At 42.5% G+C, this 12,471-nt stretch overlaps 1 protein-coding gene across 2 annotated transcripts in view; it reads left to right on the plus strand.

Annotated features, from left to right (window-relative positions):
• Adcy2 (adenylate cyclase 2) overlaps window positions 1-12,471 on the plus strand; it is a 368,926-nt gene that overhangs the window by 251,604 nt on the left and 104,851 nt on the right. For both annotated transcript variants that reach the window (XM_021641274.2, XM_060380366.1), the window contains exon 5: window positions 11,669-11,817. In XM_021641274.2, the coding sequence (XP_021496949.2) occupies window positions 11,669-11,817 (149 nt within the window). The remainder of the gene's footprint in view (window positions 1-11,668; window positions 11,818-12,471) is intronic.

Raw genomic sequence — 12,471 nt, forward strand, 5'->3', positions numbered from 1 at the left:
TCTCCAGCCAGATAGCCTGACCTACACACTTTAAATTTGTCATATTCTGCAACCACGAGAATAGATTCTTTAAACAAATTTCAAGAAGTACAGGATAGGTAGATGGATAGATAAATGTAGACAGAAGAATGGATATATATTAGAAGGTAGGTAGGTGGATAGATAGATAGATAGATAGATAGATAGATAGATAGATAATGGTAATGATAGATAACAGATGATAAGTAGATAATGATGGATATTTATAGATAGATAGATAGATAGATAGATATCCTATTATTTCTGTTTTTATAATAGAAAACTTAGACGGATGTAAGTGGTTCCTTGAAATATAACTAGAAATCAGGAAAAGCATACAGAAATTAAAGACAATAAGGGTATACTTGAAAATAAAAATAATAAAAATTTCTCTTTACTACACACGTGGGCCATTGTAGGAAAACCAGGCCACTATGTTTCACATGGTTGGGAAACAATTAAAGATTTTCCTGGTCCTGTATTTTATGCACTCATTTATTATGATGCTGATGATACTAGATTATTAATTATACTAATTATTCTGAGATTCTGACCCAGCCATATAATGTGTGAGAAATGTGCTTTTTATCAACAGCTGTTTCAGTTCTTGTTAGGTTTGGAATATCTCAAAAACATCACAGCTCGCTTGTTACTCTTCCCATCATAACTTGATATCCACTTGATATGTCACATTTACACTAGACATTAAAGACATTAAACTTTTCCTCCAGAGTGGGATTAACCTTCCCACTCCTCTTGCCCCTCTCTTTGTCTCTCTCCTCTCTTCCTCCCCCTTTTTCTGTCTCTCTCTTTTTTTATTACAACATGCAATTATAAATGTGTCTGTGACTAAGATGTAGACATAAATGTTCATTAGCTCCATATGTCATGCCTAGCATCTGCCATCCACTCAAGACAGAAGACATGTCACATTTTTAAACTTCCTTACTGTCCTCATTTTTAATGTATTCACTCAGTACATGAAAAAAAATAATATTCAGTCTACAGCTAGCCCAAGGACAGGCCTTGGAGACTACGAGCCATGGACAGGCAAGGGAAGTCAGGTGCCTCTGTCCCAGTGTGTGCCACCAACGAAGTACTGAGGGTCCCTACGAGGTCAAAGGCTGCAGCCATGCCTGTTCCTTTCAGTTTACTTCCTCACAACTAATATTTTTTCATACTTGCCCAAATCTAAGGAGATTTTGAATTATTAATCATTTGAATAACACATATGAATGATACAAATAAAGCCAGGGATAGATTTAGCAGGTGTAACTTAAGTGACCATGAGCACTTGATACCTTGGACATCAAGAGCATACAATCCTTATTGTTAATTCAGGGTTGCCTCCTGATGTTATACATCAATGTATATAACTCTATACATTAGAAACCATTTTCACTCACCTCTTTTTTGATATATATTGAATAACATCTACTTTTGTGTTTCTCCAACAAGGCTGCATCCCCTCAAAGCTGCATCCTCTGTCCAAACATCATCACTGTAGACAAAGTCTTCAATTCCATATGCCTACTGGAACATTTTCTGTTCAAACCACCATATACCTTCATTCTCCAAATTATATCACTGGCCCTGGTATAACAATGTTATTAAAAATTGCAACACATGAATATGTCTGTGATAATAGAGAAAATGTTGAAGCATTTCTTATTTCATCATTCTTACTGTTTCCCAGAGGTGGAATGCTGCTGAGCAGAACTCAGTAGCAAGAGAGTGAAATCAGTGCCTTTCTTCCTTAATGGTGGACTCCTGAAGACTGTGCTCCAGTGAGCAGTAGATAGTGAATAAGCAAAATAGAGGAGGGTTTATGTTTAGTATTAATTACACAACTGAACATCAGTTCCCTCTCTGATCACAGAGCTGCCTCAGGAGATTCTTAAACATTGTTCCTTGCATTTCTACTGGAGACATCCCTGACAGCTTGTGAATCAAACTAATTGTAACTCTTACTTAGTTATGAAAAAAATGACATGGGCGTTCTTCTAAATTAAGTCTTTCTCACACAAATTATAGGTTGCCACTGTAGATCAAGCAACATGTATTCTGAATTCTGACTGCGGGAGAATTAGCTACTGAGTGGAGAAATGAGATACTTTTGTTTGCGCTTACACTGAGTTTGACCCCTTATCCCCATTTTCTGTGTCTAAAAGTAAGGGTGAGAGAAGTCTTGATTCACTCCAAGTATGGCACACAGTTTGTTATGACCTACTCCTTCCTGGTAAGCTGGAGGACATAAAAGCATAGCAGGCAGGAATGTCCTAAATTCCCATTCAAATTAGTGGCTAATTTCAGGCTAGAATTAAGAGCTTTATTTGACTCTAGTGATCCTGATGCCCTGGCTACAGTTAGCTGTCTTGATGGCAGCTGGACACTTCAGTCAACCACATGTAGAACCCATGAAGACATGGCATCCGGAAGAACTGGGGTTCTCATCTAGATTGGTAACCTCTAATGCTCAGTCTCTTGCCCACCACAACCAGGACTCTTGCTGATTTGTACCTTTGTTCAGCATGAAGAAACTGTGAACTGAAAGATGAAGTGGGGGGAATGACTGATCCATGGGTTCAGTCTCCACTATTCGAAATAAAAAATAATCCTGGTGGGGTACAATAGAACAAACAAGCCACAGTAGTGCAGATACATCAAGACCTAAGCCAGGCTAGCAAGCATACTGGAATGGTCAGTTCACTTGGATTCTATTCTAACATAAGTGGTCACTGTGTTTTGTCCACACCAAGTGGGGTTCCAACCTCACAGTCTTGCAACTGGCTAGTTTTAAAACGATTATCACAAAGAAAGTGAAGGAAAGGGGGAAGTGGGCTGCTCCATTGAGTTCCAGAAAAAGAAGTGGGGAGACTTGGTCTTACCAGGTAGTGAAGATGAAAAGGTTAACATGAAAGTATTACAGTGTATGAGAGATTTGTGGACTATTGGCCCTTGGCAAGCTAGCTATCTCTAGGAGAAAAAAAAAAAAAAAAAAACACAAACATTTTTCCAGTACCACTAGCAGGGAGAGGAAGCCGATGCCAGTGTTCTACTCTCAATCCATCTGTCTCCAGCTAGACATGGCTTTGGTGTTAGCACAAGACCCATTGTTCTTCCTTTGCTACATTATCAGTAGTGATTGTGGAGGGAGCAGTTACCTGCTTTATTTAGAGTCTAGGGAAAAATGCCCACTGAAGTAGGTATGTTCACAAGTCTTCTGGCCTTCATCTCTTCCACTCTAGGTAGAAGACTGGCTTATTTAATAGTTTGTGAGGGACATGATCAACCTTGCTGCAGGTGGCATAGGGATGCTCCCATGGGATAGTCTAGTTGACTTCTCACGTTGATCACACCTCCTTTTTCTAGGATGCACAGCTGATGGAAGCAAGCATTTACTATTTTTGTTGAGGACAAATGAAGTCACATTCACTCCTCTGCCTGGAGGAGTTCCATTTTCTCCACCATTTGCTCCCTGTCTTTTCCCACCATTCAGGATTTCCCTCATCCCTCAGTCAGAAACTAAAAACACGTTCTCATTTGCTTCTCTCAAGGTTTGTAGACACTAGTGAGAATGGTCCTGACACTTTTGGGTCACTGTCAACTATACCTGTTTATTTGATGGGATTTCTTGTTGGCTTTTGCAAATGTTGGCCCATGTGGTTAGATATTGGGAGAGCAAAAATTTATCTTATAGTTTTAATGTGATATAAATTTGGGCATTTATCTTGTTCATATCTTTATGGCTACCAACAAGTTGAATTGTAATCACTGATCATTAAATAGATCAAGATATATATTCACGAGGAATATATAAAGGAAATGCAACATTTCTGCCCGTTTTGGACAACAAGTGGGAGAATCAATGTGAGTGGAAAGGTTAGCATAAAGATAAATATCAAATGGGCACTGCCAACTACACACCGGCCTCACTTCAGAGAAAAGAACATGGATGTGTGGACTAATGCTACTACAGAGGAATTGCTTTCTTCCCGTGGCAACTAATACACTCAGAATCCCTTTAGGATTAGCACTACCCTAAGATCATTATAAAAAACCATTCTCTTCATCACACAGCCAACCTCTAGGGAGGATCCTTTCATTCCCCTATGCATGGGGAAGTGACACTGTGCAGCTCTGCAGCCCGAGCTGCATGGAGACAGTGTCCTCCTGACCTCTGAGACCGCTATTTGAGACAAACAGTGTGGAGGCTGCTGTGGCCTAGGGAAGGACACATGGCCAAACCCAGAAAACAAAACCAAAGTGCCTAAGATTGCCAGAAGCCACTGCCACACAGACCTCTGACTAGAGCAAGGGCCTGGCCAGGACATTGATTGAATCCAGTCATCTGGTTTAATCACAAATCAGTGCCCACCCCACACCTGCCCTCACAGACCACGACAATGAAGGTCACATTATTTTCTAGGCTACCATTTTTAGGTAATTAGTTTTGCAGTGATAGCTGATAAAAATGCATTCCCATATGAAAACAGGCTCATGCTCAGTCAATGTGGGTGCATAGTGTGAAAAGCACACACTTTCCCCTCAGAAACCACTGCAGAGGATTCAACATTTTATCATATTTCACCCCAGCACATATCAAATCAATAATCTTAAAATCTTTGTGCTGATTCACAGATATTTTGTTGGCATGAGAATCACCGAATTTCTATATTATGTTAATATAGTTATCTAAAGTATTTAATAAACATGGTTTTTAATTGAATTTTCTCAATATTTTCTCATATCTCCCATTCTATGCTGATTTGAATTTTTGTTTTATAGAAAAAAATGTGCCTCCTTTTTGCTTTGGCAGGCTTCAGTTCATAAGTTATTCATTCCCTCCTGCACCCCTCTACACAGCATTCTGGGCTGCACGCACTTCATCATGCCAGAAGCTGGAGGCTGCCACAGGAGGAGCCTCAATGCTGAGGAGACCCTGCCCACCACTGCAACCAGCAGCTCCATTCTTCAGGAGTCATCTACGTGTCCATGAGATGTACATGAAACTCTCTCTTCTAGAAACCCATTCTTTTCAAAAAAAAAAAAATCATTCTTGTGCCATGCTCTGCATCCAATGTCTGTATTTCAGTTTGACTGGAAACTGACAATGTGCATATACATATATAATTTATATACCCAAAGTACAAGGTGATGTTCCAAAACAGGTTTACATTAGGATGGCCCAGCACAGAATGGCTGCTAGCCTGAGCTGGGCTACCTTGCTATGAAACAAGTGGAGATGGACATGGTCATGAAGCTGCTGGTGCTTCTCAGAAGTAGCTTGGCTCTGTGTAGTAGTTCAGTCTCTGACTTTGGCATATGTTATGGAAAGTCTCATTCTTCCACCATGTCCAAGACTGTTGTATGGGACAGTCAGGTCACTAGCTAAAGCTGTGTTGCCAACTCCTGTACCTACTTGTGCTGTTGTTGTTTTCTGTATACTGGTTAGAAGCAGTTAGCTGCAAACCGTCTGTGAATTCAGTGAGTTGCGCTATACGTATTTGCTCCTCATGTTCTCATTACTAGACTTGGGACAAACAGCAGCACCTGTTTCACTGGGTTGTAGAGAGAGTGAAATGGGTAATGCTTACAAATTGCTTGGACCTGGAAGAGGTCTGGGGAAAGTGTCCATAAATGTTGTTGAATGGAAGAAAGAATCCTGAATCAAGAGTGCAGCAACTAGCCTCAAGAATATGGATTAGAAACCCACCAGGAGCCACAGAGGCTGTTTTTTGTGAAGTTAGTAGGATTTTCTCCAGTCAACAATTGCAGATACCCTCCAAGTGAATTCACAGATCACACACTTTTTAATTTACTTATTATAAATTATAGTTTATTCATTTTGTATCCCAGCTGTAGCCCCCCTCCCGCATCCCCTCACAATCCACCCTCCCTCCCTCATCTTCTTCCATACCCCTCCCCAAGTCCACTGATAGAGGAAGTCCTCCTCCCCTTCCAACTGACCCTAGGCTATCAGGTCTCATCAGGACTGGCTGCATTGTTTTCCTCTGTGGCCTGGTAAGGCTGGCCCCTCCGTGGGAAGTGATCAAAGAGCCAGCCACTGAGTTGATATCAGAGACAGGCCCTGTTCCCCTTACTAGGGAACCCTCTTGGACACTGAGCTACTATGGGCTACATCAGAGCAAGGGTTCTAGGTTATCTCCATGTATGGTTCTTGATTGGAGTATCTGTCTCAGAAAAGACCCCTGGGCCCAGATTTTTTAGATCAGTTGCTCTCCTTGTGGAGCTCCTGTCCTGTCCAGGTCTTTCTATCTCCCCCTTCTTTCATAAGATTCCCTGAACTCTGCCCAAAGTGTGGCTATGAGTCTCAGCATCTGCTTTGATACCCTGCTGGGTAGAGTCTTTCAGAGGCCCTTTTTGATAGGCTCCTGTCTTGTTCCCTGTTTTCTTCCTCTTCTGAGGTCTGAATGTGCCCCTCTGAATGAGAATTAAGCATCTTACCCAGAGTCCTCCTTATTGCTTAGCTTTTAATTGGATCAAGCCTTTGGGAGAAATTAGTCTTGCTTTTTAGTGTGATAGAAAAAATAAAGATTAATACATTGTCCCTATGCTTGCTGGGACCCATAGAGTTAACAGGGCTGAGCGTCAATAGGGCTGGGAGTTCTCAGAGGCTGTCAACCTTCGTAAGCCTCAACTTCTTCCACAGTAAGTGAGGGAAAGAGAAAAATCAGAATCTCAGAGAAGTGTATCCCAGAGCTTTCACATTGAAGTCACACTTACAATGGAGAAGTTACCTCTATGAGGATATATATAAAATCTACCAAGTCAGAACAGCTGCATAACAGTCTTATATCTAATGACAGGTTGGTGTGTACAGCTGCAGTATTATAACCATTCCTATAGCTAGGGTATAGTGGGGCAGAATTGTCCTGAAATCAAGTGATCACCAAGAATCGTGCTCTCCCACTTGTATTTGTTGGGTATAAGTAGGTTAGCATTCTATACCATGCATAGGTCCCAGGCTTACAAACCCACTGTATATAACACCAATGGTCCTCAAGAAGGGACAATAAAAAGCATGGCAAGGCCACTGGCCCAAGATGCTACGCATGGAAGGAGCAATGTTGTGATTAATTTTGATTGCTAACCTTGCAGAATATATAATCCCCTAATAGCACTGGCATGGCTGTTCAGTTGTTCCTAAGCTGGGCTAATGGGAGTAGGAAGAGTCACCCTAAGTGTGAACAGCACTGTCCTTTAGGCCGAGGTGTCGGCATGAACACAAAGGGGAGAGCACACAGAGCTCGAGCTCTCATCTCTCTCTGCTTCCCAACTGGGGACACAATGTGGCCAGCTTCCCCACCCCCCTGCTCCCATTTCTTCACCACCATCGTGGACAGTACCCTCAAACTGGGAGACAAAATAAAGCTTTCCCTCCTTAAATTGCTTTTATTGAGTGTTCTGTTGCAGCAATGTGAAAAATAACTCATTCAAGTCCCTCTCACAGGTCTCCATTCCATTGATCAGAGCAGATCATGGCCGAGACCCTGACCTGTGGAGCAAAGCAGGAGGGTCAGCATTATTCAGAGCAATGACTCAGTCTACTGCTAGATCATTTGTAACTATACTATATTTAGCTATCTATAGCATAATTCTTGCACAGGAGAGTGCATCTATTTATTAAAATATTCAGTTTTGCTCTTGGGGACCCTTCATCAAAACATATTGCTTTTGACTTCTTATGGACATCCTTACCTGTCCTTTCTCCCAGAGGAAATCCAGAACCTGGTGTCCTGACCTACCAGGCAACCAGATAGTATGCTTTTGGATTTTATTGTTCAGTGTCCAGGAGTGTGGTGAGTCCTCACACATTTTCTGCACCAGGCTATTTAGTTGTCACATCTTGTTTGTGGATGGTGCTACACTTGGTCTTTGGATAGATGATCTGAAAGATGAGTCAACCAGAATCAGCTTCCCTCTGGAGCATTTTCCTGCCTGACTTGTGCTGAGTGAGATCTTGATTCTGTGGACAGTCTTCTGTGTTCATGCTATGTTGTGTTATGCCTAGACTCTTCATGACCCCACCTGAGACCTGCCTGCCATCTTTCTCCAAGTTCTGGAACTCAAGTATCCATTGTCCGTGCTCTGGAGAGCACAGCTGTGGACTTCCCCAGGGGACCTCCACAGTCTCCCAGTAAGGACTGAGCATTTATCCACCTGATGAGTGGTTTCCCATTCCCCGGAGTCTCCATTTTAGAGAATTGAATTGATGGCTGATGGTAAACAGTTCAGGCTTAGAAATACCAATTTACTGTCATCAGTGACTATAGACATAATTTACAATTTGACTTGATGAGCACTTTCTTCTCTAACTTCATTTGGCTGGAGAGTGATTTCATGCGGATGGTAATTTCATTCTTTCCACCTATTTTCACAGTGTGTTCTCTGAAAAGCTTTCTGGTCATCTCCTTACAAATCCTAGTGAGTGGGACAGCTGCCCACTGTCCAGGCTGGAAGATTCTGTCTTAATGATACGTTCTTTCTAAGCCACAGCTATCCCACTTTTTTCCTGTTGTCAAAATAGTTAAATTGAAATGAAATTGTATATAATCGTGGTTCTTTAAAAAAAAATGTTATACACGCAAGGAAAGGATTTAGTGTCTGGTGACAGAGAACTGTTACTTGCTGAAATGTACACTGATTGTAAATTGGACAGGGCACCCCAGTTCTCTAGACTGTGAAACTGGCAAGCCCACTCTACTGGATAAAACTCCTTCTTCCCCAAGTTGCTTTCAATCATGCTGTTTTGTCAAACAGTAGTAACCATGAGTAAGAAACCCTCCTTCCCTGCACACAGATAATTAATATGCTGGCCAGCTCTCACACACCAGCCCTTCCGTGTCCTTCTCATACTTCTGTAGTTGCTCCTCAAGAATCTGTGCAAAAGAAATATCATGATCCAAATCTAAATATCACTCAGAGGCTCATGTTTTACTATTTGCAACCTCCTGACTGGTAGCACTGTTGGGGGAGGTTATAGAAAGAAGGAGAGGTGGGACAAGAGCCGGGCTGGAAGTGACAGATCACTAGGGATATTCCTCATGGAGTACATGTAACGGGAAACAGTTGTCTCCAGAATGAGAAAAAGTTATAGGAAGTGTCCAGATCTTGTTTGTGTCCAGACACAAACAGCTCTCCTGGCACAGCAGAACTAGACGATGAAACTAGGGCTCAGATGCTTGTGCCATCTGTTTGTGGCAGCAAAGAGGCTGAAACCCACATCTTCCCCCATCTCAGAGCTGCTTCTGCCACAAAGCGCTGCTTCCAACCACATATAAAAGCTCTAGCTGCTTTATTAAAAATGGTAGTCAAGTAAGCCTAACAAGACTTTTCAGATAAAAAGTATTCAGTGTGGTGGGTTTTAATAAACTGGCGTGAAGCGACATTTGCAAGGAACCCATGAGGACCAAGTTTTGTGAGACGAAGGAAGGAGCAAGGGCAATGTGACTGGAACGTGACTCCAGGGATATGCTGGCGATGGGGACTGGTGGAAGATGTTCACTCCTTCACATGTGCGGAATGGCCCTGGCTGCAAGATGAGGTGTGAGCTAGTATGAACTAGAGGGAGGTACTGGTAGCTCCTTTTCACACCCCAAGTCGGTGTCTTCTAAAGGCCAAGGTCCAGGTGGGAGCTGAGCTCTTTCATGCTGCCGGGCAGTATTAGAAGAGACAAGCTCTCCCTCTGTGGGTACATGATGGAGCCACCTGTAGCTCAGCATTGCCCAGGAATCTGGTATTTTCTGGTAGCCCCTTTCAGATGGAGACAGTCTTTAATATCCCTCCTGTTCATTACACACTGGCTTGGTGTCCTGAGAGGATTCAGCTGCATTTGAAATGATGACCAAACAGAACAATTGTGAAATAGAAAAATGTTTAAACCCAACAATTGAGCATGGATAGCAGGGGGGAGGGGGGGATCATGAGGCTTCACCTTATCAGAGAGCCTTTGCAGTTGCTGACTGTCAGGAGGGAGGCCCTTTCTTCAGAGGTGTGGCCTCCTGCAGGTTAGCAGCACTGCAGTGAGTGGCTCTCCACTTGTGTACATACAGCGGTGCTCATTAGACTCAGGGGACTATAAAGAGAAAAAGAAAATGAGGATATGAATTTGGGAAGAGAGCATGGGAAGGTCTTGGAGAAGTCGGAGGGGCAGAGTGGGGTAGATATGAAGAAAATAAATGCTAAATATGTATAAAATTCTCAATTAACAGGTGAAAAATTGAAAATCCTTATGAACGTATTTTATTCTCTCTCTGAAAAGGGAATTGGCTTTAAATGTTTGCTGTTTGCCTGGTTCACTGAAGAGAGGAAGCTCACAGATAACTAACAGACTCAATGTGGAGAGCCTTTTTCCACAGAGCCATCTCAACATCCCATTCCCAAACATTTTACTGTGTTCTAAATCCACAGTGACTCTTTAATACAACAAAAGGAATGTACTTGTTTTATATAACACATGAACTTTTATCTTCTGTATTTTTCAGTCCATTTTTTAAAAAGTTGGTCATTCGTCTACATTTTGGGTTTAAAATAGAGATTGTAACTTACATTTGGTTGTTAAATAAGGCTTGGAGTGGGAGAGAAAAATCACTATATTTGATTCTCCATTTTTACTCGTGGAATCTGTGTCCCTAGGGAGGGCTGGCTTTGGGGTATAGCACACTTCATTATAAAATACATAGAGAGAGCAATGCCAAGTGGGCCCCTGCTGAGGGTCTGTGTTCAGCTTTGAGGTGGACTCAGAAAGCAGAATGAGGGACCGGGCTGGGATAGGTGTTGCCAATAAGTGGATAAGTGGAAAGGAAACGTGGAAACTCAACACTTCGATCACAAGGCCCTGTTCACCAAGAGCAAGGGGCCCACCCTGGGGCCTTCAAGATGTCAAGAAACCTCACTAGGAGCTGAATCAGACAGAGAGGGGTCTACTGGTTATTTTAGACGCGATAGGTTAATGTTTAAGTACTGTATGTTATGTTTGAACTCTCTGAGATTGCCCTTCTGTGATTCTTTAATTCCAGGGGGTGGGGAAACGCCACTGATTGAAACGAGTGCATGCGGAAGTCAGTGCTGGGTAGTGTGCTCACGGGACGCAGAGACCAAAAATACACAGGAAGCTCGCGTGTTACGGCAGCTTTCTCACAGATGGTGCTCAGCAGAGACCCATACATCTAACTTTATTTTTATAATAGTTTATAATCACTGGAGGAGACTGGGTGTTTATCATAAAGGAAATGAAATATTGGAAAATATTTAACTTCCTTTTTCAGGGAGTGCGGGATATTGCTGGCCTTTCCCAAGTGCAATAAAGCCTGTGCTTTATCACACACATGAACGAGAAGGTGAAATGAGTGTTTTTATCTCACACTGTCCATTGGTATTTTGGATTTTTTAATATTGTTGCTTTCCTATTTCAATTTCAAAACAGATGAATAATATCCTTGGGGAAATAACTATACCTTCTTTTATTACCCATGTGAAGAACTCTTTTTAGAACTCAATAAATAAGAATATAATACCATGGCCTGACCTTAGGAATTTTTTTTCTTCAGAGAAGCATCAGCTTCCGAATCAGGGGGCCTTTCCCGTCGCTGTTTGAAACACATTGCCCTTTCTTCCTCCCCCGCAGGAACGGCTTCTGCTCTCCTTGCTACCAGCTCACATAGCCATGGAGATGAAAGCTGAGATCATCCAGAGGCTGCAGGGCCCCAAAGCAGGCCAGATGGAGAACACAAACAACTTCCACAACCTATATGTCAAACGGCACACCAACGTGAGGTATGGGGCACTGTGCAGGCCCACAGCACTGGCGTCAGCATGGCTATTCAGGAGCATTTTTCCTGGGGAGTCACATCCTACAGAAAAAAACCTTCATTTGATGGTAGAGTGTGGCTCATGCCTCTTACCTTTCCGATACCTCTCGGGGGACCTTCACTTTAAAGCGATGTAATCAGCCTACTTCACTCAGTTGGTTGAGATGTACTTTGTAGAGTTGCTGTCTGTGGCTGATAGGAACCATCAAAGGGAGGTGGATGGTGGGGTCTTTTTGCTGAGAACCCCCACAGTCAGATTGCAGTATAATCAGATTGAGTGTCCATGAGGCACACTGGCCAATCCTTCCAGATGGCTTTCTTGGAAACAGGCCCTCTACGAAGCCAGTGCATTCCAGGGAAGCTGGGAGACTTAGGGTCTGACCTACCAATGACAAAGATAACCCCAGGGTGGTGCATGATTTTGTATTTCTAATGACAGTAACTGCTTTGTCAGGACAGACATTGTCATATAAATACCCCAGAGAATTATTCCTAGAGCCATAGTGTGCAGAAGCCAGCAAGATAACGCTAGAGAACTCTAGCCAAGAAGAAAAATGTATGAAGACTCCATCGCCCCTGACTAATGAAGGGGAACTATAAACCCCCTCACTTCAAGGTG

The sequence above is a fragment of the Meriones unguiculatus genome, chromosome 3 (genome assembly GCF_030254825.1).
Source record: "Meriones unguiculatus strain TT.TT164.6M chromosome 3, Bangor_MerUng_6.1, whole genome shotgun sequence".
NCBI classification, from domain to species: Eukaryota; Metazoa; Chordata; class Mammalia; order Rodentia; family Muridae; genus Meriones; species Meriones unguiculatus.